We start from the raw sequence: 27,171 nt of genomic DNA, 5'->3' as shown, positions 1-27,171 counted from the left end.
CTCTGAGCATATCTCACCAGCTTTAGCGTTGTTACATTGGTTACTTGTGTCTTTTATAATTGACATTAAAATACTACTAATCTACTAAATAATAAAACACTAAGGTCTGTGTGGCCTGCTCCTTACAGATATATGATTGGGCAGTTTGGCCTTGGTGATGTTATCGAAAGAAGTCATAGTGTAAGTGACTCATAAGTGGTTGAGGCTGCCTTATGCTGTTATGCACCAAAACTGTGGAGTATGTTACCAATAGAGATATGCCAGGTTAACACTGTAGGTCATTTTAAAGGTCTTTTTTTAAACATCATTTAGATCAGAGGGGACTGGGCAGTCTTCCAGTGTAACTGGATGTTAGGCTTATCATCACACATTCATTTACAAATTTCAAAAACAATTCTATATCTAGAAGTTTGTTTACCAAACAGCATTTGCATGTATTTGTCACAAATGTGTCGCACAATGTTGCACAGCTGTGATGAATTTTACAGACACACATTGCCTGCTGAACTTTTGCTGTCGGCGTGTAAAGATCATGGATGATGTGAACAGAAGATTGTGGATAGAGTACCACTCATACATACACCCAAATATTACAGAATTCAAGTGCTCATTATAGATTTAAGATGAGTCTGACACCCAGGCAGGTATTCCTCAGTTTGCAAAATACCCCATGGTAGTCAGAGGGGATACCAGTAGTGCTCCGGTGTAAACTGAACATGGAATTCTTACTCAGCTTTGAACCTGCAGAGTTGTTGTCCCCAGTGACCTTTTGGAATGGCAGGATGGTCTTTGCTTCTACAGGGGTATTGAGTACCACATTCTCAGAAAGTTGAGTGCTACACTGGCAAGCCTGAAATAAGACCCCCACAGGCCACTGGGTGTCTTAGCACCTTAACAGAGGGTTCATACGTTTAATAATAAAGTGTGTGCAGCACAGTATTTCTCACTCTTGGATTGGGTGCACGGAGATTCCATTGTTTCATTAGTCACAGGGGGGATATTTTATGAAAAGACCCCTTGATATCACTGGCCCCTGTTTGCACACCCAAAATGCCCCGATGGTAGATCTGCCCCATGCATTGGTATGTAATGCAGCACTGCTCTTCTGTGCAATGCTCTGTCCATTATACAATATGTGAGCTGCAGATTTAAGCAGCTTTTGGCTGAACTTGGGGCTGCAAACAGCATTCCGTGACCCAATCTCTGCTTTGAGACTCTCCCCACGGCTTCTCTGCACCTCTACAATCTACTTTGCCTGTTCTCTGTATAGTCTCGTCATTTTCACTGTCTCACTTTGCTCACTTGGGGTCAGTGGCAGCTCAATGTGTCATACTTTCCTCCAGCTGCATGTACCATCACCAATGGACCTTAACAGATGGAGAAGTGCTTCTGAAATGATGGCACCACAGAGGCAGCAGTCCATTGTCTGATACAACAGACATCCCAGATCTCAGCATTTTAACTTTACAGCAATTCCTAAGAAGAGCCCGGCAAGTCCATTTTAAGTCTCCACAGCTCTTACTGCTTTGCTGAGTCGAACTGTAGATCTCCTCATCCTGTTCCCGATAACAATGTAACACTGCACCAGCAGTAGATTCTTTCTCTTTTACATGGCTCTTTTGAGTAGCTCACTATCCTATAAAATGACTGCTCCCTGTAGACACATTAGATGGAATTCATATGCAACTTTTGCAGGCTTGTTGTTTTATAGGCTCCCCTGTAGCTGACTCTTAAGGTGCTCATTTTCCAGTGGTTTTGGACACATGGCCAGGCTGATGCAGCTTGTCAGCACAATTATAATATCCTTCATTACAATTTGACACAGGCACAATCAGAGTTATACTGTTGAGCTTACATGTTTTCTAACATTTCTCTGTGCTTGGTGTCATTTGTGGAGCAGCTCTTGTTTTCCAGCAACCATGGTTTATATGGAAGAATATTTCATAGAAGTGCAGTGAAATGTCATATTTTCTAATCCACTCCATCCAGACCAGGATCACAGGTGCAGGGGGTGATAGAGCCTATGCCAGCACAAAAGGCAGGAACAAACCCTGGACAGGGCAAACACACACGCACACAATTCAATTTAACATCACCAGTTCACCTAACCTAAATGTCATTGGACAGTGGGAGGAAACCCACAAAGACACAGGGAGAACATGCAATCTACATGGAGGGAGGACCCAGGACACAAACCCTGGTCTCCTTACTGCAAGGCAGCAGTGCTACCACCGTTCTGCCCACTGTGAAGTGTGAAAATAAATAATAACATCCTCAATTGTCCCTGGTGTGTGCGTGTGTGCCCTGCCCGGGTTTGTTTCCTGCCTAGCGCCCTGTGTTGGCTGGATTTGACTCCAGCAGACTCCTGTGACCCTATAGTTAGGATATCGGGGGTTGGATAATGGATTGATGAAATCCAAGTATAGATATTAAATGTGTTCCAAAATATGTTTTTTGCTGTTTATTTCTTTATTTACTTCTTCTTTCAGCTGCTCCCATTAGGGGTTGCCACAGTGCATCATCTTCTTCCATATCTTTCTGTCCTCTGCATCTTGTTCTGTTACACCCATCACCTGCATGTCCTCTCTCACCCCATCCATAAACCTTCTCTTAAACCTTCCTCTTTTCCTCTTCCCTGGCAGCTCTATCCTTAGCATCCTTCTCCCAATATACCCAGCATCTCTCCTCTCTGACTTTGTCTCCCAACTGTCCAACTTGAGCTGACCCTCTAATGTCCTCATTTCTAATCCTGTCCATCCTCGTCACACCCAATGCAAATCTTAGCATCTTTAATTCTGCTACCTTCAGCTCTGTTTCTTGCTTTCTGGTCAGTGCCACCGTCTCCAACCCATATAACATAGATGGTCTCAGTACCGTCCTATAGACCTTCCCTTTCACTCATGCTGATACCCATCTGTCACAAATTACTCCTGACACTCTTCTCCTCCCATTTCACCCTGCCTGCACTCTATTTTTCACCTCTCTTCCACAATCCCGATTACTCTGTACTGTTGATCCCAAGTATTTAAACTCATCCACCTTCGCCAACTCTACTCCCTGCATCTCATTTACACACATACATTCTGTCTTGTTCCTACTGACCTTCATTCCTCTCCTCTCAAGAGCATATCTCCACCTCTCCAGGGTCTCCTCAACCTGCTCCCTACTATCGCTACAGAGCACAACGTCATCAGCAAACATCATAGTCCACGGGGTCTAATCTCGTCTGTCAACCTGTCCATCACTATTGCAAATAAGAAAGGGCTCAGAGTCGATCCCTGATGTAATTCCACCTCCACATTGAATGCATCCGTTGCTCCCACCGCAGACCTCACCACTGTCACACTTCCCTCGTACATATCCTGTACAGTTCTTACGTACTTCTCTTCCAATCCCAACTTCCTCATACAATACCACAACTCCTCTCGAGGCACCCTGTCATATGCTTTATCCAGGTCCACAAAGACGCAATGCAACTCCTTCTGGCCTTCTCTAAATTTCTCCATCAACCTCCTCAGAGCAAACATTGAATCTGTGGTGATCTTTCTTGGCATGAAACCATCTTGCTGCTCACTAATCATCACCTCACTTCTTAACCTAGATTCTACTACTGTTTCCCATAACTTCATGCTGTGGCTCATTATTTCATTTACTTAATTCAATGACACACATGAAATACAAAATAAGCCTTCAAGGTTGAGAGGGTTGGTTCTAGTGAGTACTGTCTTTTGACTGGTGTGTTGTCAGTACCGTGGATGTAAAACTTCGGCCATTGAGTGCCATATTTACAGCAGACCCTTCAGATGCAAACTCCTTATGATGAATTCTGAGTTTCTTAAATTACAATAGCCTCTTCGCACAGTAATTTTGGGAAACATTTTCTTGCACTAGTATCCAAAGCGCACAGCCACAGCTTTGTAAGCCACTGGGTTATCTAGTCAAACAAGGCACATACATCCACACAAAAAAGACAAAAGAAATCACTATAGAGTTTAGAAAAACTCAAAGGACAGAAAATGAATCAACTCTGATGAGGAACGGATCTGTGGAAAGAGTGTTCAGCTTTAAATTTTTTCAGGTTAGCATTATAGAAGATCTCTCTTGGTCTACTAACACCTCTATTATAGCATGGAAAGCACAGAAACGACTTTACTATTTGAGGTGGCTGAGGAGAGTAAACTTGCCCCAGAGGCTGCTAGTCAACTTGTACAGGTACCTCCTCTTTCGCAGTGTGAAGAGTGATCCATGACACTGTGCCGATTTTAAATAATTGCACGCTCCGTAAAGTACAGGCTCTATTTGGGCACGGGTGGTTGGGTGAACACGCTTTGCTCCGAGGACAGGCCGTGGTGCCTGGCTGATTACAAAGGCGAGTGCGCATGTCAGTCAGGTGCCTCATCGATTCCTGGGAGGGTGTGGCGTGTCCACATCTGTGCCCGATTTGAAGCGGTGGTATATGAGGAGCCTGCACAGGACATAAAGTGAAAAAATACACACACATGCAAACAAACAAATAAACAAACATGTGTAACTGTCATAGGCTTCCTGGGGCATCGCATTTCTAAAGAGGGTTTGATTCCTTTGATTTCCAAAGTTTCTGCTGTCACTGATTTTCCACAACCCTGTACCGTACACGCCCTGCCATTTATTTCTTGGACATGGTCAATTTCTACCACTGCTTCGTTCCTCAGGCAACACTAATTATGCATCTTTATATGAGGCAGTACAGGGCCAGTCCGCAAAGTCCTCTGTCACATGGTCCAACGACCTAGATGAGGCATTTACAAAAGCCAGACATGCTTTAGCTGAGGCAGGCATGCTTGCACATCCGCTACCTGATGCTCCACTCACTCTTACAACTGATTCTTCAGACCATGCAGTAGGGGCCGTATTTTAACAGTGGGCTGATGATGGCATCCATTGGCATTTTTCAGCAGACATGTACGGCCCGATGAACGCAAGGAAAGCACTTTCGACCAGGAACTACTGAGTTTGCACTTGGCCATTCACCCATTCGGCCATGCTAAACATGCAACATTTCCGCTTTTTGGTTGAAGGGCGAACATTCGACATTTCCGCTTCTTGCTTAAAGGTTGGCCATTCACTGCATTTGTCAACCACAAGCAACTTGTTCTCGCATTGTCCAAAGTTGGTGAGCCATGGTCTGCCCGGCAGCAACGGCACCTGGCTTACATATCAGAGTTCACAACATGTCGAGGGTAATAACAATTTAGTGGCTGACTTTGTCTCTCAGCCCTCACACTACCAACCATACACATTGGAACTGACTACTACCAGTTGGCGGCTGACCAAGCTTCACTTGGCAGAAACCGGCCTGCAGTGCTGCTAAGCTCCTGTATGACACCAGCACAGGTTACCCACGTCCAATTGTACCCAGCAACTGGAGATAGCACATTTTTGACACCATACATGGCTTCTCATATCCAGGACAGAGGGCATCCCAACACTTGGTGGTGAGCAAATTTGTTCGGTGGGTCCTCAAGAAAGATGTTCATAGCTGGGCAGCAGCTTATGTTGCATGCCAGAAGGCTAAATTAAATTGCCATGTTAATGCCCCACTGACACCTTTCCCAGTGCCTGCTTGCCAAAAAATTCCCAAAAAAACCCTTGTAGGAAAAAATGGAAGAAACCTTGGGAAAGGCAGTTCAAAGAGAGACCCCTTTCCAGGTAGGTTGGGCATGCAGTGGGTTTCAAAAAGAAGGAGGTGAATACAATACAGTACAATACACAGAACAGAACAAATGCTCAATACAGTATAAAAATAAAAATTTTAGAAGTACGGAGTAGAATTTAACAGTAGATGATATCACATAATATGATTTGGATTTGTTTAGAGTCCTGGAGACCTCATCCATCAAGCTGCCTCCTCCATTTCACCATTCCACAGCTGAAATGTAGAAATGTCAGGTAATTGAAAGGAACTACCCGGGGCATCTCTCTCCTCTGAAGATTTGTTTTGCAGACATGCTTGCCTCGCTTGTGCATTAGTGGTGGGAGGAAAAGTAAAAGGGATACTGTTTTGCTGATATTTTGCAGCTAAGCAACTTTGTCTTTCTTCTGTGGTTTAATTTTGCTGATGAGGTGGCCTCGCTTGTGTTATTAGCGGCTAAGCAAGTTTTCTGTTTCCTCAGATGCGGAGCTCTTACCTCGACACACACACTTCCATGCATAGACATTTATATATAAAATATACATATAGTTCCCCTGTTTAAAACTAAAAAAATGTAAACAATTCAGACTTGATTAAAGTGCACATTGCAGCCTTTCATTTCAAGGTATTGGGATACACTTCTGTCACACCATGTAGAAATGGCAACACTTTTTCTACACAGTCCCCCTATTTCAAGGCACCATAATGTGTTTGAGAATTGCTGTCACATGTGTTTGTGATTCCTCAGGTGTTTCATTGCTTAATAAGATACCTCGGCTTGCTTCTGCCCTTTGGAGTCTGTAGCTGCCATGATTCAAAATGAGGACAAGAGCTCTGCCAATGAAAGTGGAAGAAGCCATAATGAGCTGTAAAACAAGAATAAAACTATTCAAGACATGAATAAAACCTTAGGATTACCCATATCAACTGTCTGGAGTATGATTAAGAAGAAAGGACGCACTGGTGAGCTCAATAATCGCACAGGGAAAGGTAGGCCAAGGATGACCTAACATGCTGATGACAGAAGAATCCTCATTGTGCTAAAGAAAAAACCCCAACAGCTGTCCTACAGATCAGAAACAGTCTTCAGGAGGCTGATGTGTATGTGTCTGAGACGACTATCCATAGAAAACGTAATGAACATATATATGGAGGTCACACTGCAAGATGCAAACCACTAATTAGTCACAAAAATGGGATGGCCAGATTACAGCCTGTGAAAAAGTACGTAAAAGAGCCTGCAGAATTCTGGGAAAAGGTCTTGTGGACAGATGGGACAAAGATGAACCTGTGTCAGAGTGATGGTAAGCAACAAAATGACAAAAATATTGAGATAAAAACAAACTGCCCAAGATCCAAAACATACCACCTCATCTGTTAAACATGGTGGTTGGGGGTGTTATGGATTGGGCATGTATGGCTGCCAGAGCTACTGCCACACTTCTCTTCAGTGATGATGTTACAGATGATGCTAGTGTCTCAATGAATTCTGAGGTGTATAGAAACATCTTACCTGCTCAGGTGCTACTAAATTGGCAACAATTATGACCCCGAAGAATCAATCTATCTATAAGATCCTAAACACTCCAACACTTCTATGCACCTGCAAATTGTTAGAAGAAAGCAGTATAGCAAAGGTCTACATGCTTACTAAAATAAGATTTATAAGATCGTGTCAAATAATTTCTGAACGATCTGACAAAGATTTGTAATTCTTACTGAAGGTTTCTGCCTTAGGATATTTCACTCAATAACCCTTCTAATAACTTCAAGTAAGTAGTATTTGTGTGGTGTAAACAGATTTAAAAACGATGGATGTAAAGAACGATGTCGTTAAGAGCCGTGAACTCTGCTCTTCAGGTCTAATGATAACAGTAGCAGAGTAGTAGTATCAGTAGTAAAGTTACTCACGTTGCCTCTCGGTAACGGAACCAATATGCTCAAGTCGGTGCATGTCTGTCGGAGTCGGAGTGGCCGGAAGTCCCTGTGCTAATAAGCAGCGGCAGTCGCGGAAACAGTGTAGTTGTGCTGAGGTGAGTGGTGATGTTGTGTATTATATACTCGAGAGAAGAGATTGTGAAATATACAGGTAGGAGGACTGTATGTAGTGATTCACATTATTGATCTTCACTGATCCCGTTAGTATATTCAGTTGAAATGAGAGTGCACATCAGAGACACTATTAGAGCCCATGATATACCCAGACGCATTAGCAACGTTCCTTCTTTGTATTACATGTATTTTAAAAGTGATTGACCTGCAACAGGTATAAGGCGTAATTTCCGACACAAGTTCATTGGAAAAAGCAACCGTGATACCTGTTTTGTTAAATATTCTGTTCTGTTACGGCTGTAAGTAAAAATACTCAACAACGCAACAACGGTAATTTCTAATAATCCAATAAGCTAAAACATTTTTTAATTATCGTCACACGATTTTTATTAATGTCGACGTGTTGGGTATTTTATGCTTTGCCTAGCAATGATGCAAAGCCATTTTGGAAAATCACACTAAGATATGTTATACTTTTATTTCTTCGTTATATTGATATAGTGATTGTTTTAGACACTTATGCATCTAATTAATTCAGAAGTTTGCACCAGTATAATAAGCTTTAACAAATATCCATTAATTTTTTGAATGTGTTTATCTGGAACAATCTCACGCATACTCCCACCAGTTTAGAATGAAATAGTCAAACGCAGGGGTCACCAAATCACTTTAAAGGATTAAATTTGGTATTTTTTTTATCTCTTCTTCACAGTCGTGAAATATATTCATTAAAGTAAAGCGTTTTTTATACATTCTAAAAAATATATTGTCTGTTCTTGCAGTTTATAATAGGGCTGAAATGTCCAAGCTTGAAAAACAGGCTTAAATTAACAAAGTATGTCCATTTTTTCAAAGCAATAATGTTAACGGATATTAATCCACGTCTTCAGATGGCTCAAGTGTTGTAAAAGAGAAAGGAATAAAGAGTTAACAGTTTGCAAAGTTCGGCCATTTTAAAAGAGAATTGGCTGTGCACCGCATCTCATGATTTTCCCTCCCTTCACTGTATTGTGAGAAAGGAAAGAAACGGACGTCAGCCATTTAAAGAAACAACCGACATTCACGCATCCATGCACAATCCCATTCAAATCTCCATTTTAAGTTATATTTATTGGATCGTATTATGTGTTCGAGAGAACAATACAATAAATCTGGCAGAAAGTGCAAACTCCACGTAAAAAACGACGAGGTACATAATTCACACACTATATATGTGGAGCAGAACAATTGTTCTACCTACCTAAGAGTTACTACACGTCAGCCTGCTTCACTCGCAGATGCAGTGAAATGACTCACCTTAAATATATAAGTAGTCGTCCAAGGAGAAATGAGCGCCATAAACTTGCAGGTTCACTTTCACTAGGTGTTTTATTTACGTGTTCACATCCAACCTAAGTGCTACAAGCCATAACTTTAAGGTATCGTCATTACCAGAAGAAAGTCAATGGAAAATGTAAACCCTTCTGTTTTCAAGTTTATGTTCACAACCTGGATCTGCACATTTTCAAACCATTTTCCTTGGAAGACAAAATTACTCTTAGCAGCTCCAGGCATGTTTTTTTTTCCCATGCTGATCAATGATGGTATCTCAGAGAAGACAAGTGAACAGGAAATTTATTCTTACCTCAAGATAACAGCACCAAAAATCTGTGATATAATAAACTATTTCTAGATTATTTCCGTTATTAGAACATGCAGAATGTATATTTTCTTAAATTGAAACCTGTGTGGATAAATTTGTTAAGTATCATGGTTTTTTTATGCATTTATGGACCTTTGTAATCTTCAGTCCCATTGTAAGCTTCAAGATCAGATGAGGTATTTTTAAGATTTATAAAGAAAAAAAGCTTGACTTTACAACACAGTTTTATGTGGCGTATTAATATACTGCAGTTCCCCCATATCCACAGGGGATTCATGCCATGTCCCCTTGCAGATGAGTGAAATCAATGGATAATACCGAACCCTATATATACAGTCAATCCTTCGGGGTTAAATTCCTGAAAAAACCCACAGATATGGAAACCAAACATGGATACAGGAGAAGCATTAATCATATGGGAAAAATAGGTGTAGGATTTGGCAGTACACTGACTCTTGTGTAGGATTCGTGGAGGCAGATGGGGGTCAGGTGATGTGCCAGCCCTGTGCTCTTGGCCCTTGAGGCATGGTAATGATCCTTCCACAGGTTCACCTGCAGAAAACTTGTTAGGACTTTTACTTCCACTGTAGTCAAGTTCGTTTGTCTTCTAGGTCTCTGTTAGATGCTGTGGCAGCGTCGCTCTGAGGACCTCACTAACCTTTCCAGTTGGTACTAATGGCAGGTATTGTGTACAGTGGGCCACAGTTACTGGAAATTCTTTGTTCATGGGAAATAAGTGAAATTGGGAACACATGAATGGGGATCAATGACTTACCCACAGCACTTGGCATTGAGTAGACACACGTTTGTCCATTCGATGCAGTGTGTGCGCAGTCCCTGGAGATTTAACAGATCTGTTATTGCTGCTCTGTAATAAGCCTTTTCTATTGTTTGTGGCTGCAAATAGACACGATTAAACTGCGAATTTCCCGAAATTGGTTCCACTTTTGTAGACGTGGATAAGCCAATCCATAGCAAGGTTTTACTGTATTAAGGAAATCCATTATATTTACTCCAATACCATGTATAACATTTACACAGCAGACGCTATAGCATTACTAACAGTAAGAGGAGGGGCCTGGATCAGGTAACGTCAAAAAATGTGGGTAATTCACTTTTATGAAATTTTAATTTTTGGATTTTATTTTAGTTAATATATATTATTTGTGGATAAATGAAACCCACAGTTGAGAGGGTTAACACTGTATACCATGATTGTGAAGAAATAAATTCCACCTTGAAAAATACCAAGCTTATCCTCTAACTTAAGTCTTACATATTGTGGTCAGGACACTCCACTAATATAAACTCAAAGCTGCAAAGTGGAGCTTGATTTTGGTTACTGCTAACAGTAGGCACACAGCATGATTTCATATAGTAGTAAACCTATTAGAGAAAATGCTTAACAATAACAGACTATTGATCCATATGTGATAAAATGTCACATGATATTTCAAGAATCTCAATGAGAGGTTTGTCAATGTTTCTTTTTCTTAGTGAATGTCTTCTAGGAATTGAAATACAAGTACCACCATTTTTTCAGTCTTGAATTGTTAATACTTTAACTTATTAAGCACAACTATCAGTGATATTTTTTTTAACTCAAACAACCCCCAATAATGCATATGGGGAATTTAACAAAGAATTACACACAGTTTTTTATGTGGTTGTGTGCCTTTTAAATTTTTTATATGGTTTCAATACTTTTTTTGTTGTTTTTTTAATATAAGAACAGTACTGTAGTTTGGTAACGAATTAAAATGAAGAGTCTACAATTCCTATACTTTTAATATGCAAGCATGTAATGAACAGAATTTGTGTCACACTATATATGAATTCATCCATCCATCCATTCATTATCCAACCTGCTATATCCTAACCACGGGGTCTGCTGGAGCCAGTCTGAGCCAACACAGGGCGCAAAGCAGGAAACAAACCCCGGGCAGGGCGCCAACCCACCACAGTATATGAATTCCGATAATGAAATAGATAAAGAAAAAAGTCAGTGATAAGGCTGTTTTCTTCCTTCATCGAACCAATTGTCTTTTTGTTTTATAGGGTCATTATTGTCATCAATGTAGGGACCCAGTTTTGGTAACTTTAAGCACAGTTCTGCTTGTTTTTTAAGAAAGCAAGAAGGTAACTGAATATTGACAACCCTTTCCAAAATATAGCTTTCTGATGTTGTTTACTGTTAATAACACTAAATAAAATGTTAGATATGTGCATTTTATTAGTAATAATGGTTAAAATTTTGTCTTTGTTCCTCATTTTATATTCTTCCTCATTGTTCTTCCAATTTCTAAAACTGTTTTAAATATGATGACACACCAGCCCTAAAAAATCTTGTAACATTGGCACACCAGACCTGAGAACAAGAGATGGAGAGTGAGAAAGACACACTGTGCAGACTGCTTGTTGAGGGTGGAGTGGGTGAGAAAGACAGCATTTGACTGCAATGCCGCCTTGCACAGTTATCCATCAGTTCTGGTGCATGATTCCTGGTTAGTTTTGATCCTGGTATGGATTGTTTCAAGTAGGTAGGAAGTGAAAGGGTGCTGTTGCCTCAGATCTCATGTGAGTAGTGGAAGACCGATTTTTTTTTTCAAGGCAATGGAAATGAAAGAGGTGATCAAGTGTAGGAAAGACAGGAGTGGAGTCTCATAGCAGGACCACCTTAAGACAGAGAGGTGCAATTTAAATAAAACCAAGCCTGGTGCCCTCATTTTAGCCCCTGTGTATCAGTTGTCCCTTTTAACACCCATTCCTATTTTCCCACCCATTTTTTTGTTTTTGTTCCCTTGCATACCACCTGACAGCTGCCCGTGTACTGCACAGGTTGAGAACAGCTACTCTAATTTATAACCACATTAATATAGGATTATTTTATGCAACAGTTGAGTAACATTTTAAGTTATCTGGATATTTATATTAAAACTATAGGACTATAAGACTGTCTTCAAAATCTGATTTAATCTTTTTGTGTATGTCAGCTTCACCAGGACTGCCACAGTCTGGCAACCCCACTACCTAGGGTGAAAACCACTGGCCTAACAAATGCGTCTTTGGGATGAAAACCCAGAGGGGAAAGCTTGGAATATCTATTGATGATAGCTATGTCTGATTTTTATAACCCAAGCTCCTGGGGCCTTGAGGCTGCAGCTCTAATTACCATCTATCCATCCATTATCCAACCTGCGCATGCTGCCCCGATATGCTTATACCACTAAAATATGCATTAAGAAATTATAATCAAAAGCAAAGTACAATCAGAGGCAAATTCATTTAGTTTTTAATTTGAACAACTTACCTGTGTCGGAGATGGCTGGGGGGGGTGAGGACCAGAGCAGGGCTTACGTCTTACCCAGACCATGTGGGGGCGACTGCCCTGGTATCTTTGGGGGCCACAGGTACAGAGCTTTGAAGCTCAACCCTGTAGGGGCCTGTGGTCACCACCAGGGGGCGCCCCTATGCTTTTGGAGCCCTGGCCCTCAGCACTTCCACCACACCCGGAAGTGCTGGGGGGAAGAGGAGCAGGGACACCCGGAGTGCTTCCGGGGATGCAGCCGGCACTTCCGCCACACTGGGGAGTGCCGGTGGAAGATTGCCGGGAAGCATCTGGAGCACATCCGGGTGGATATAAAAAGGGCCGCCTCCCTTCATACAATGGCTAGAGTCAGGTGGAAGAGGACAAGGTCTCTGGAGGAGGCAAGGAGGCGGCCTGAAGAAAGAGAAGGCGTTGTGTGTTGGCCAGGACTATTGGGGACTTTGGGATTGTGTGGCACTTTATGTAAATATGGAGCACTTAATTAAACCTGTTGTGGGTGACATGAACGTGTCTGCCTGTCTGTGTCCGGGTCGGCTACCGCAATGGCATCACAGATGGGACTCTCCGCCTGTTCCAAGGTGGGGACCCTTCACAATGCCAGGGCTCCAAAGGCATAGGGGCACCCCTGGAGGTGACCATGGGTCCCTACAGGATTGAGCTTCAAAGCTCTGTACCCGTGGCCCCCAAAGGTACCAAGGCGTTCACCCACACATGGTCTGGCAAAGCCGTAAGCCCTTCTCCGGTCTTCCTGGGCGTCCCTACCGGGTTGCCCCCCCAGCCATCTCCGACACCTGATCCACCTTTACCAAGTGGTGACTTGTGGATAATCTTCGCAAGTTCATTGGTGTCTTACTGGTGCACTTTGACTGACAGAGTTCCCTCATTTTTTGAGCATTTGAAAACAATGCTTTTGAGCTTTTTCTGCTTTTTAATTTGTGTGTCTTAGCTGGCACACTTCTCCTATTATGTGAGCCTTAGACTTCTGAGATCATTGGCCAGGATCTTCATCTACACTTGTTTTAATCAACCCTAATTCCCAGGTGCAGAAGGTACTCACTCCATTGATATCAATATTAAATCTATATAGCTTTCATTTTATAATTTTATTAAAATGCTTTCATTTTCAACCTTCAGTTGACAAGACAAGACAAGAAATACACAAAGGCATAACAAAGCTAATTGTCTTTACTGATGTTTGATGATAATATGCTTTATTGTTTCACTCAATATATAACAGTCATAAATAGTCATACTACGTGGATGTATTCATTTATTAATTTTTCAAACACTATCTAATCCAGAGCATATCTTGGCAGTAGTGGTAATAGGCAGGCACGAAACCCAGAAAGTGTCAGTTCATTGTCAGGCATAACATAGCTTGCATAACCACAGTGATCCAGTTTGGAATCATATAACAATTTATCTTGTTACTAGTCCTGAAGTAGTAAAACCTACATATACCATAACTGCCATGGAATTAGAATAAAGTCTCCGGTAGTTGTGAAGCAGTTGTGCAAATCTGTGCACCACTGTGCCATTATGTCATGGATGTGGCTTTTATAATGTATTACATCAAGAAAGAAAAATATACCTTTAAACTCTTTAGTTCTCTTTTGATGAATGTAATTTCAGCAAGTGCTGTGTTCATGCAAAAGGGCATAGTATACTCAATTTGAGTAGCTAGAGGTGACGGTAACATTATATTTGGGCCAGCACAATGGTTAGCTGCTCTTGCTTCACTGCTCGAGATCAAACTGTGATCAATTCACTGATCTGTCTGTGAATGTACTCACTGTGTCTCTGCAGGTTTTTTTCTTTTATTCAGGTTATCTGTCACATCCTAATTATGGAACTGTATGGATAACTGGATGTGAATTTTGTGCTTTCGTGTCTAAAAGTTCCTTTAATGGACTCCCGTCCCATGCTTATTAATTCCTGCATTTCTGTTGTGTCTACAGCTGTGTTCAAGAAATGGAAGTCAGGGTAAAGCTTTATAACATTACATTTTAGGTGTAGAAAGATAATTGTGTTTTGAGATTTTTTAAAGTTGATCCTCCTAAATTGAACACTTCATTCCCTTTAAGTGAAGTACTAAACAGTTATGGGTGGCATCACAAGATAACCTGATTGTACCCAGCTATAGCACCATCACAATACTGTGCATTCAGATAAATCATGAGTCTTCCTTCCTGTTGCTGTATTTAACATTAATGCTACCGAATGCAGAAACGCCTTCCCTGCGAAATTTATCTTGTCTTATGCATGCTGTGAAGCATAGTGTGCTGCTCTATTGATATAGAATGACAGATGTAATTGGTATATCATTGTATCCCTTATTCTATGTTTTGTCTCAAAAATATTCTTTTGAGCATTTGACACATCTAGAAGGTAAACAAAATCATGAAGTGTTTGAAAATAAAATAGTAATCATTATTTTGTTGTAACATAAAATATCAAAAAGGAACCTCAGTGCTTTAACAGTAAGGTTTAAAAACTTTGAGTCAAAGTGTTGATTAAAGTGAAAAATGATGAGGTCAAGTGCTCTCTTCAATTCAGAAAAATTTAGCATATTCTACTTTAGTTGCAGGAAAATAATATTTGCAAAGACTAGTATAAAACACACAGTCTGAAACATTTGAATTGGTTACATGATGTTGATCTCAAACAGAACATGTTCTTTTTTCTTAATTTCTCTTACTGATTCTAACCAGTGGTAACACATCTTTAAATTAACAAAAGAATTGGCAAGCTTTTTGGGCTAAATGACCTGTTCTCGTCAAAATTGTTCTAATTTCTGAATATTATATTTCCTTCATCAGCTTGTTTTAGTTACAGGAGTATTTGCCATTTTTTTATGTGTTTTGTTTTAGAGTGACATTCAAGTTCCTTGCGCCTTGTCCTGCTGGGATAGTCCTCACAGTCTCATGTCCCTTATTTGGGTCAGGCAGCTTTGAAAGTGTTACATATTAGAGTAGTACTGTATAAACTGAATCTCTTGGCCATTTAGTCTGTGTTAGATATATCTTCTGTTTAAGGAATAGAAACTAAAGTAACCAGAGAGGGCCAAAAGAAAATGGGAGCACCACAGAGTCAGAACCTGGGCTGGGGGTTCCAACTTGGGAGTCTGTAGATGTGAGACAGTTGCACAAAGCACTGTACAACACTTTGTTGATAAAAGCAACATTTTTGGATCCTAGTAGTAAATAAAGATATTTGACATTATTACATTTGAGTGCAATGTGTGTGTAACATGACAGTACAGTATATGTAAAGAATGTTTGAGCTGTCATACACTCCTCACTATCCACAACCAGACATTGTACAAATCACATTAAGAAGGCTGATACGTTTGGATGTTGGATTAAATAACTAGGTGCATAGAGTGCTAATCTAGGAAGGTTGTTTTTGAGCCATATAAGAAAGTAGTGAGGCCTCATCTAGAATATTCCGTGCAGCTTTGGTCACCCTATTTAAAAAAAAAAAAAAAAAAAAGTAGTCCAGTAACAAACTATAAGAATTATTTCCGGACAGTGGGATATGAGCCATGAGGAGATAATAAAAGAGTTAAATATTGTCTGCAGTTGTACCAAGGCATTTACAAAGTAGAATTTTTGGTACCTTTAAATCTTGACTGCAAATTTTAGGTACATTAACAAATGATAGTAGGCTGAATATTTTTTATCTGTAATTTTCTAGCGATCTCCTATGATTTCTGCTTAATTCATCTTTCCTTTTACCGAACCCAGGCAATATAATCCAAAATCTGCTGGCACACACATGCATCACTTTAATGATTGAACATCCCATACACATCTTTGGAATGTAACAGGAAACCCATGTAGACATGGTCAGAATGTGCAAAATTAATAATGGTCGTATTCTTTAATTTTTTATTAAATTATTCTTTGGAGCAATATTTATGACTGAAACATAGTCTTGCCTTGAACCAATGGGTGTTTGTGGAAGTTTATATAGGCTAAAATTGACAAAAAAAAAACCCAGAATTTCTTGTTTATGACTCAAAATTGAAAAAATGCTTTGGAAGTTGTATTACACCTGGGGCCTCATGTATAACGCCGTGCGTAGAACTCGCACTATAACATGACATAAGCACAAAAGCCGAAATGTGCTTACGCACAGAAAAATCCAGATGCAGGAATCTGTGCGTGCTCCAACTTCCACGTTCTTCCGCTACATAAATCCCGATCAGCGTGAAAAGTAACGCTCGTTCACACGCTTTATGTAACGCCCCAGCTCCTCCCAGAATTACGCCTCTTTGAATATACAAATCAATATAAATCGCCCTTAAGCTCAGCCTTCTGTGAAAAGCACGGGGGAAAATATAAGAAATTCAGCGAATACCAAGTGGAGGCAAAGGAAAAACATACTATTTGTTCATATAAACCGTGGTATAATCAACAAAAGGAAGTTGATCGAGTGACATAGCGTGTTGGAGAAACTTGAAAGCTCACGTTCACAAAATCGCACAGTGCCAGAAATAAAAAAGAAGTTGCATATCAAAGTCGCCGTGAAAAGGCGAGTTGTAGCCCACTGCCTGAGTGTCATATGAAAGCTTATTTGGGTACAGAGAAAAAAAGGCACACAGTGGGGAAAAAGCACGAAATGTCAACTTCAATCTCGACATTTCCACTTTAATCACGTAGTTTATTTTGTCATTAAAGTAGAACATCATCAACTTCATCTTAAAATCGTTTAATTAACCAGTTTCTCAGATCACATCGTAATTAAAGTAGCACGTTAAATGCTTTGTTTTCATTACATTCGTGATATTAAAGCTCTCTGAATAACTAAAATACTGAGATGTATACGTGATATAATTTTTATGATAGGAGTTAAAGCACGTTATTAAACATGGCTTTCACGGTGCAGTGATTGTGTGCCACCTTCGATGAAACAATTTATTGCAGCAGTACTCGGGGTGGCTCTAGGCTTGTGGTGGTACTGGGCAGAGGAAGAATCGGTGGCTCCTTCGCCCGCCAATGTCAGTAAGGTAGCTTATGCACGGTGGATGGCCTCGTCCGTTGCAGACACTGCATAGCCGCCTCGTGCTCATGACACAAGCATTTAACTTTTGCCGAAATTTGTCGCTGCGTTTTTAGCTGTGTTGTTATTTTCTCTTTCTGTTTTATATTCAATGAATACTGGTGTAGCCGCCACTGCAGTCCTTGCTTTTCTTTCCCCAAATACCCAATCACCACACAATCAGCTCTGTAATAGAAGTTAAGCCATCTGTAAGCTTAGAGCGCCGAGTCTTCAAAACGTTTAAGGAACATTGAAATATCTTCGTAGTACATGTTTAATTATTCTATCCTTCACGACACTCCCAGTGAAGAATATAGATTATTTAAATGAAGTTAATGTTTTATCTGTATAATATTATAAACATATTTTGCTGCATTTCACCTTAAAAATGATATCATCATCATATGTAAATACGCGTCCGTACAGGAAAGGCTTTGAAACGTTTTGTCGTGGCTGAGACAGCGTGTCCTTGAAGCTGTATACCGATAATTCTCTTTCTGATCAGCTGCTGCTGTGATTCACACTTGGATACAGTGATATAAATACTCCGAGTGGTGCAGTGAGAGTAATATGGAAAAAGATGATCCGCTGTGGCAACTCCTAATGGGAGGAGCTGAAAGAAGAAGAAGAAGAAGAAGGTGCAGTGAGAGTAACAACGCTAAAGCAGTTATGTTATTTGGAATACTATGGCTATTCCCTGGACCAATATATTGTTACAAGTTAATTACAATCAGATGTGTTACACTAATAAACAATATGCGGTTAGTTTCAGTGTATTTATAAAGCCGCGTCAGGAAAATAAGGTGTAACCACACAGGAACAGTAGCATTGCTTTGACGCTGGGTGCCGCCAGTCTGCAAAACCGAGCGGCGAACTTGCATACGACAAGGTATGAGGTGCCGTGGAAAAGTGCGTGGCTTTACGCCAAGTGTAGGTTTTATACATCGCGATTTGAACGTGGAAAAGTTCTTATGCAACATTTCTGTGCGTACACACCATTTATACATGAGGCCCCTGGAGATGCTTGTTTAAGCTTTTTATTTCTATTACAGATATTCTCCAAACTTTAGTATTTAAGTAATATTCATAAAATAATAGCATTTTTAACAGGTGCAACAGTCCTTTTTCAGCCTTTTTATCTATTGTTAGCCATGTGTGGATTCTAGTCACTTAACCGAGGTGGGTAGAATTTAACTTGAACGTTTATCCAACTTCATCTGTGAGGCTGTTTAGATTTTCCCCCAGTGTATGAGAGATGTAGACACACCCCTGCTACCTGCAAATTTCACCATTTCAAAAATATAGAGTGCTTACCTTTTGTATCTATTGGTGGTTTTGGGAAGTGTCATCCAAATTTCAGTATTTAATGGACCACATAATATACTGTGTAAAAGTGTGAGAAAGAAAGACTTAATGGACCCACTAGTAAGTTTATTTCTTTTTTTTAAAGCTTGATAGCCGTTAGTGAGTGCATTTAAAATTTGATTAATGGAATGGGTTTTTTATTGAATTAAAATTTTTTGTATCATTCATGTTTCTTTTACCTCTCATGCTGGGCTATGAGAAAGCAATGTCATTTTTATGTGATGTTTGTTAATTTGCCTTTTTGACTTGAGCTGCATTTCTGTTGTTCTTGTATGTGTATCATTGTTAATTGCTGCCAGTCCACACATTTTTGCCTAATGACTTTCATTGGGTTGAATGGATAGATCAATTATTTTGACAATTTCAGATATTTTACATAAATGGAAAATGTGTGACATATTAAGTAAATCAGAGATGAAGTACTGCGTGCTTGCTTGTTTGTTGTTACAATACCACATGTCAACTAGTGTTCTAGTCAACTAGTTGTTAGATCTTTATTGTGGTGTTGATTTTTTTTTTTGTATTTCATGTTCATTTTTTTGCTTTTATAATCTTTTTCTTTGTTTTACAGTATTTTCTCCCACCCCAAAGACATATAGGTTAAATTTGCGACTGTCAAAAGAGTAAATTTGATGCAACTCTCCGTAACAAAAAACTTTGTAAAAGGATGAGTTTTTTATTTTCCTTTTGTAGACCAATTCTTTATTTTAAATCATTAGTTGAGCACTATGCAGAAACCATTTGACTTAAGGAGAAGGAGTAAGTTTGAGTCGTCTTAGGTTACTGGTGATCAAAATTTTGCATTTCAACAGACATCTTTGAATGAATGGCTAAATGGTAGCTGTCATTGCAATCACTTGAGAAAAACAAACGTTTTATAATACAGTAGTTAATATGGATTTTTAAATACAAAACTGTCCCTTTCAGCAGTTTGTCTTCTATTTTACAGAATAAAGTTCAAGACACAAGCAGTCATGACCATGGAGTCTCTCTACGTGAAAGAGGACTTGAGTGATTTGGACATTGTCCAGATTAAAGAGGAGCCCCCTGAATTTGATTATGCTACTTTTGCCAATGATGTTAATGAATTGGGCTCAGTTATTATTAAAGAAGATGTTTCTGAACTTGAATCTGGGTACAATAAACAGAGAGTTAAGGTAGGAGAGAAACTGTATGATTGTAAGGAATGTGGAAAGAGTTTCAGTCGTTTAGCATTTCTTAAGAAACATCAACAAGTCCATATGGGAAATATCCCATACTTGTGTTGCCCAGAATGTGGGAAGAGCTTCAGTCGATTAGACAGCCTCAAGAACCACCAGCGAATTCACACAGGAGAAAAACCGTATCATTGTACTACATGTGAAAAAAGTTTTAAACATTTAAATAGTTTTAAAACTCATCAACGTTTCCATACTGGAGAAAAGCCGTATCACTGTTCAGAATGTGGAAAAAGGTTCAGTGGCCTTGGGAACCTCAAAGAGCACCAGCGAATTCATACTGGGGAGAAACCCTACCAGTGTAATGAATGCAGGAAAACCTTCAGGCATTCAGATGGACTTCGAAACCACCTGCGAATCCATACTGGCGAGAAGCCATATAAATGTACTGAATGTGGGAAGAGTTTTAGTCGTTTAGGTACGCTTAAGAAGCACCAAAGGATCCATACAGGCGAGAAACCCTACCATTGTGCAGAGTGTGGGAAGAGATTCAAACAGTCTGACAGCCTGAAAGGTCACATGCGTAATCACACAGGAGAGAAGCCATATCACTGTGCAAAATGTGGCAAGAACTTCAGTTACTTAAAGAATCTGAAAAGTCATAAGTGTAAATCCTCACAGTTGTAAGTATGAATATTTCTGAAGTGTTGAAGTTGTCAAGAACATCAAACTTCTGACCTCGGGTTGTAAGATTTGAATGACATTGCATTATTTTATGACATTTCTCAGCTTAACAGTGACCAGGTAAAGTGTGCATTTTTGGAATTTTTTCTGACCATCAGTATTGCATGAGAAAATTACAGGTGTGCAGTGGTCTGCTTCAGGAGCCTATGCTGAGGAAGCTGGTGAACACGGAGGCTTATTCTTTCCATTGATAAGAGAAATCAGGCTACAACAACATCATTATTAGCATAGTATCAGCATTAAGCTGAAAGGATCATCCTTGTTTTGGTAAATTGCAGTGATGACACAAGAACTGGAAAAGCTAGGTTTACATTTTTTCACCTGTCTTGTCACTTAAACTTTAGAAAGGACAACATTTCTGTTATTATATAATTATGTGGAGATTTGAAAGACTCCTAATCAGTTTAAAAATAAAAAAGCAGGATAAAATTCTAGGTTTACTTGTTTTGATTTTACATTTTGCAATGTGTTTCTCTTTTTAATAGATTATATCTATGGAGTTTATTATTAGAACTCATAAACCAAAACTCATTAAGTGGGTACCTATGAATATATGATGGATGAGCTTGAGAGAGTCAAATGTAAACGGACCAAATTGTATAGGTGTAATTTCTGTACTTCACTGAATATTTTGAACGTTTTGTTATGTTATGGTCTGTAATGGAAGAGAGGTATCTTTTTTTTGGTTTTGTTGCAATAAATGGCATAGTAGCACAGCTGCTTCACACAAGGATAGGTTAGAATCCAAGCTTTGCCCATTTCTGTGCAGAAGTTGTACAGGGTAATGCAAGGAAATGTTCAATTGACATTCAATGCACAAATAAACACATTATAAAATACATTTAATGATGAAAAGTACATGATATGCAATTATTGATTGTAGTCGATATTCATTTTATGTTTTGAAGAAAACCTCATGAAGGTGTTGTCCATTTCTCTGTACACATTCTGACAGCCTGTTGTGGAAATCTGCATTGCTCGACGTAACATGTCAAGAGGAGTGCCAGCGATTTCCTCTTCAATCCTCCGTCTGTCTTCAGCAGTGGTTGCAGGATGTGTGTGGTACACTTGGCTTTTAAAATGTCTCCACAGAAAAAAAAGCACACACACTGAGATCTGGGGATCTCAGAGTCCATGGTATGGTAATGACGCCAAAATTCTCATTATGCAGCAGTCACACTGTCACCATTCTTATAAAAGGGTTTCACAGCGAATGTTCGTTGTGCTCCACTCCACTGCTCCATTATAACTAATGGCAAGGGGTTCTAAACGAGGGTGCATTGGTCCCAAACAACTGCCGATGCCCCAAGGTCGCCAACACCTAGTTCCAAAAATTCCTGTGCAATCCAATTTAGGTTGGCACCGGCCTTAAGCCTGATGTTGACAAAACAGGCTTCTGAGAGTTTTCAGAATGAATACATTTATGGAAGAATTATGCTACAACTTCAATGTGAGAACATTTTATTGAGATACTTAGGTGATCGTTATTTTGAAATGAAAACCTGAAGTGTATGGTTGTAAAAGTGCTTCACCCCCCCATGTAATGGTAATACAAAATTTGCTCAGGTATAACAAGATATAGGATGATTCAACTTAGGGCTCTACTTTTGTAAGATTTTTTCTGGGTCCTACAGTCTTTTTCTGCTCTGTATTTTAAGTACATTGAACTTTTATGTTGATCTTTTATACCTCTTGCAGACTGTCCTCAGCATTAACCAAGTTTGGAGACATCTTTTTCTTTCAATAGACTTCTTTTATAGGTTTGGAGGGTTTTTATTGTCATGCGTAAATTTATTATACCAATGATTAACAATTTCTGCCTAGTTTCAGACTCCGTGTAGTTTTATATTGTAAAAAGTACCTGACTTCCACACTTGAGTAAAAATTAAAAAAAGGAGAAATGATACCTTTCTCTTTTGTGTGACACATACTACACATAATCTGAGCTAAGTAATTGCAATTTAATGCAGGGACATTTAACATTTTAAATGATTGTATCCTAATTCATTGGGGAGGACCCTAATAGAGCTGTACAGACGTCAGACTTTGTGAAGTGAAAACCTCTTTGCAAAGTGAATATTTGTCTGTAACATTAACCCCTAATTACAGTTAATGTAAATGGAAAACATTTTTAAGCTTTCCTTAGCCATAAAAATTACTCCCATTTTTGTTCCAATAACACCCACCTACAGGAAATTGACAGAATTGGTCTGTTAATAACAGACATCAAAACAATGCCTAATAAGCTTTGCTGTCCCTTAAATAATAAAAAGTTTAACAAATTGCTTTGCTTAGACGTTACTGTTTCTTATTTTATATTCAATTGATGACATTTTGGTTTTACTTGGGCCTTTCCAGCCAGTTCATGATCGGTTTTGGAGCCATGATGCACAGAATAATGGGGGAAGACATGTGTGCAACACACAAGGTGATAAGGTGAGTGAACCACAGCACATGAACACACAGTTGAAGCGTCCTGTAGGGTCAGCCCCTCTCCGTTTGGCATGCTGGCTGTGGAAATAACTTGTGTCTGGGATTACGTGCTAGCAATATCTGACCTTCCCCTCACTCGGCAGGGTGCAGCAAGGTGTGCTTGGAATGACTGCATAGATGAATGGGTGTTAGCGTCAGCAGTACACATTTGAAAATCACCCAAGATTGTTTGTATACATAGAATTTCCTAAAGTGTGGAATATATCTGCATTATACTGTAACTGGCTTAGTAAAACTATGTGCATATTTGTGTAGCTCATTTGTATTCATGTTTAATACTGTACTAACAAGTGTGCCTTGCTAAATATATCTAAGTAAAATTAGCCATTTGTATTTGAAAATGTGATGAATTTTTAAAAACATACTCGGGTATGCTAAGGAAGCATGTTTACTTTGTTACTGTACAGCACTGATCTAAAATTGGTATTTGAATAAGTCATGGAAACACAGAAGACTAAGGGGTTGAGTATAACAACATGACAGCCAACACCTTTGTGTGCTCCAAGCTCTTACAGTTAGGCAGATAATTCCAGTTGCATTCAAACTCCTACAAATTGTCCAACAGTGCTGAACTATAGTGATTTAAATGGGAGGAGGGGACTTCGATATGAATTGCATATCAAAATGGTGGAAAAGAATATTTTATGAAAACAATTGCAAAGGACTTAGTTATCCTTTTGTATGACTGCCAGTTAAGCTGTGGTACCACTAAGACCCTAGATCACGGAGGCTGATCAAAGGTGCCAGTCATAGTGGCTAGCAAATGGCCAGCGACAGCTTTGAAGGACCTCCTGCAATCAAAAGTGATCAAACTACTTAGAGTTCAGATTAAAAAAGGATGACACAAATAATTGGTTTTCGCAAAGTTTGCTGCTTCAGCGTTTTTAGATCTTTTTGTCAGATGTTTCTGTGGTACACTGAAGTATAATTACAAGCATTTCATAAGTTTCAAAGGGTTTTATTGACAATTACATTAAGTTTATGCAGAGTCAATATTTGCAGTGTTGTTCCTTCTTTTTCAAGACCTCTGCCATTCGCCCTGGCATGCTGTCAACCTCTGGTCCAAATCCTGACTGATGGCAGCCCATTCTTGCATGATCAGTGCTTGGAGTTTGTCAGAATTTGTAGGTTTTTGTTTGTCCACCTGACTCTTGAGAATTGAGCACAAGTTCTCAATGGGATTAAGGTCTGTGGAGTTTCCTAGCTATGGACCCAGAATTTCAGTGTTTTGTAACCCTGGGCCACTTAATTATCACTCTTGCCTTATGGGACAGTGCTCCATCATGCTGGAAAAGGCATATTTCATCACCAAGCTGTTCTTGGATGGTTGGGAGATGTTGCTCTCGAAGGATGTTTTGGTACCATTCTTTATTCATGGCTGTGTTTTTAGGCAAAATTGTGAGTGAGCGAGCCCACTGCCTTGGCTGAGAAACAACCCCACACATGAATGGTTGCAGGATGCTTCACTTTTGGTATGACACAGGACTGATAGTAGCGCTCACCTGTTCTTCTCCGGACAATCTGTTTTCCGGATGCCCCAAACAATCGGAAAGGGGATTCATCAGAGATGACTATACCCCAGTCCTCTGCAGTCCAATCCCTGTACCTGCACAGTATCAGTCTGTCCCTGATGTTTTTCTAAGAGATAAGTGGCTTCTTTCCTGCCCTTCTTGACACCAGGCCATCCACCAAAAGTCTTCGCCTCACTGTGCGTGCAGATGCACTCATACCTGCCTGCTGCCATTCCTGAGCAAACTCTGCACTGGTGGTGCCCCAATCTTGCTGCTGTATCAACTTTAGGAGACGGTCCTGGCACTTGCTGACTTTATTGGGAGCCCTGTAGCCATATTCACAACAGCAGTGGAAATAGGTTTTTTGTTATTAATTTAATTTTCATGGCAAAAAGGAACTTTGCAATTAATTGCAATTCATCTGATCACTCTTCATAACATTCTGGAGTACTGTATATATAAATTGCCATCATAAGAACTGAAGCAGCAAACTTTGTGAAAATTAATATTGTGTCATTCTCAATTTTTGGTCATGTCTATGCATGTATTAATTAATAGTACTAATTATTAGTATTTACAATAAGTTCACTTTAAATCAGTTGAATGTTATCTTCACCACCATCTGCACATTTGGAATTGGAAAAATCTGGAATATTTAATATGGTAGCTTTTCATTACTCATGTTTTTCTTTTTTCTTATTTAGAATACATTTAAGAAATGAAACCGGCCACAGGAATAAGAGCTCAGTCAACTATAGAATATATAATGGCATAAATGAATACAATTTATTAAATTATAAGTTGAGTAAATTAGAGCCTGTCTACCTCATACTGTGCAAAGAAAATGAAGGAATCGCAAGCCAATATAAACAATTCTGAAAAGTACATTAAGTGTATACTGTAATAAATTAATTTTTATTTTTATTTTTCTTCATCTTCTCATTTAATTTTGCTGATTCTTTTGCACATAATCATTTGATATTTGTTAGCAATTTTAGTTTAGAATAAGTTTTAAAATGGTTAAAAGTAAATTGCATCTTCCTGAAGCCTTTTTATAGGTTCTTTGTGAACCTGAATTCTGAAAGACTCTTTTTCTTGGGCAAGTGTATACCTTCCTCATTCAACCAAAGGTCTCATCTATAGTAAAAGAAAGCCCTAATGAGAAGAGTGAACCTTACCTTAAGGTAATAAATGATGGAAGAAGGATGGACTGTAGCATGGAAAGGCCTGACGTTGGAGTGAAGACCAAAAAAGAACAAAGGAATGAACCTGAGAAGTTCCATGTATGCTTTAAAAAGAGAAATAAGGGTCAACATGGTTTACATAAATGCTTTAAATGTTCTGTCAGGGAACATTTTGCTAGGCACTTTTCTTAATTTAAATGTTCAACGGTGGGATTTGCTTAAAGAACAGAAGGTTCATGTTTTCATGTTCAAGTATTGACATTTGTGTGATTCTTCCTGGCTAATTCTAAGATTCTTCAGCTAATTTCTATAGGAGAGATATTTGGTGTTAAAAGGGGTAGGTGGTCTTTACCTATGCTAATGCAGAACATTATACTACCATACTGTTCTCATCTGACTATAGATTACAGTCGAATTCAAACAAATCTTAACATAACGCTTAATTTGTTTTGTTATTGTTAAATTTTATATTACGAAAAACTTTTGTAACAAAAAAAAAAAAAAAGCAACAAAGAGAAGTAATCCAAGCCATATTTCTAATGCTTACATATGCATAAAAAGAACCTGGAAATTTGCATGTGCAACTTGTCATGCAAAAGCTGGAATTTAATAAAAGAAAAAGTTAACAGAGGAACGTGCGTATATTTAGGGCAACTCTGACCCACATGTACAGAACATTTCTGAGAAACTAAGAAGTGACGACACCCTTATTAATGAAGGACAATGCAGCCAAACCAGCTAAATGATGACTTGCATATAATAATATAATTGACAGGGCTGGATTAAGATGAAATTGGGCCTGATGCTGCAGCGCAAAACAGGTATATTTTTTACCTTATATTAACATTTGAAAAATCGGTAATGTAATAAATCGGCAAGAAAAGCAACATTGTAACAATGCATGGAACGAACCAACACACAATTGTCCGTGACTGAAAACTGGCGGACCGCCATCGCGCCTTCTCCCAGACGGAGGGATGG

The 27,171-nt window shown here is 39.3% G+C and overlaps 1 protein-coding gene and 1 long non-coding RNA gene across 2 annotated transcripts; one reads left to right on the top strand and one right to left on the bottom strand.

Annotated features, from left to right (window-relative positions):
• Nucleotides 1–6,264: 6,264 nt before the first annotated feature.
• LOC120537458 lies at nucleotides 6,265–7,698 on the bottom strand. Its single transcript, XR_005635326.1, has 2 exons — nucleotides 7,583–7,698; nucleotides 6,265–6,537 (listed from the first exon to the last, which is right to left on the bottom strand). It is a non-coding gene; the product is annotated as an uncharacterized LOC120537458 (long non-coding RNA).
• A 12-nt stretch (nucleotides 7,699–7,710) lies between these two features.
• On the top strand, nucleotides 7,711–25,930 carry LOC120537457 (zinc finger protein 239-like). Its single transcript, XM_039766408.1, has 4 exons — nucleotides 7,711–7,760; nucleotides 20,051–20,941; nucleotides 23,361–23,438; nucleotides 25,711–25,930. The coding sequence occupies exons 2-4, from the start codon at nucleotides 20,076–20,078 to the stop codon at nucleotides 25,883–25,885; spliced, it is 1,119 nt and encodes a 372-aa protein (XP_039622342.1). The 5' UTR covers nucleotides 7,711–7,760; nucleotides 20,051–20,075; the 3' UTR covers nucleotides 25,886–25,930.
• The last annotated feature ends 1,241 nt before the right edge of the window (nucleotides 25,931–27,171 follow it).

This window comes from Polypterus senegalus, chromosome 10 (genome assembly GCF_016835505.1).
Source record: "Polypterus senegalus isolate Bchr_013 chromosome 10, ASM1683550v1, whole genome shotgun sequence".
NCBI classification, from domain to species: Eukaryota; Metazoa; Chordata; class Cladistia; order Polypteriformes; family Polypteridae; genus Polypterus; species Polypterus senegalus.
Note: the sequence above shows the minus strand (reverse complement) of the source record. Positions and strands in the feature narration are given on the sequence as shown.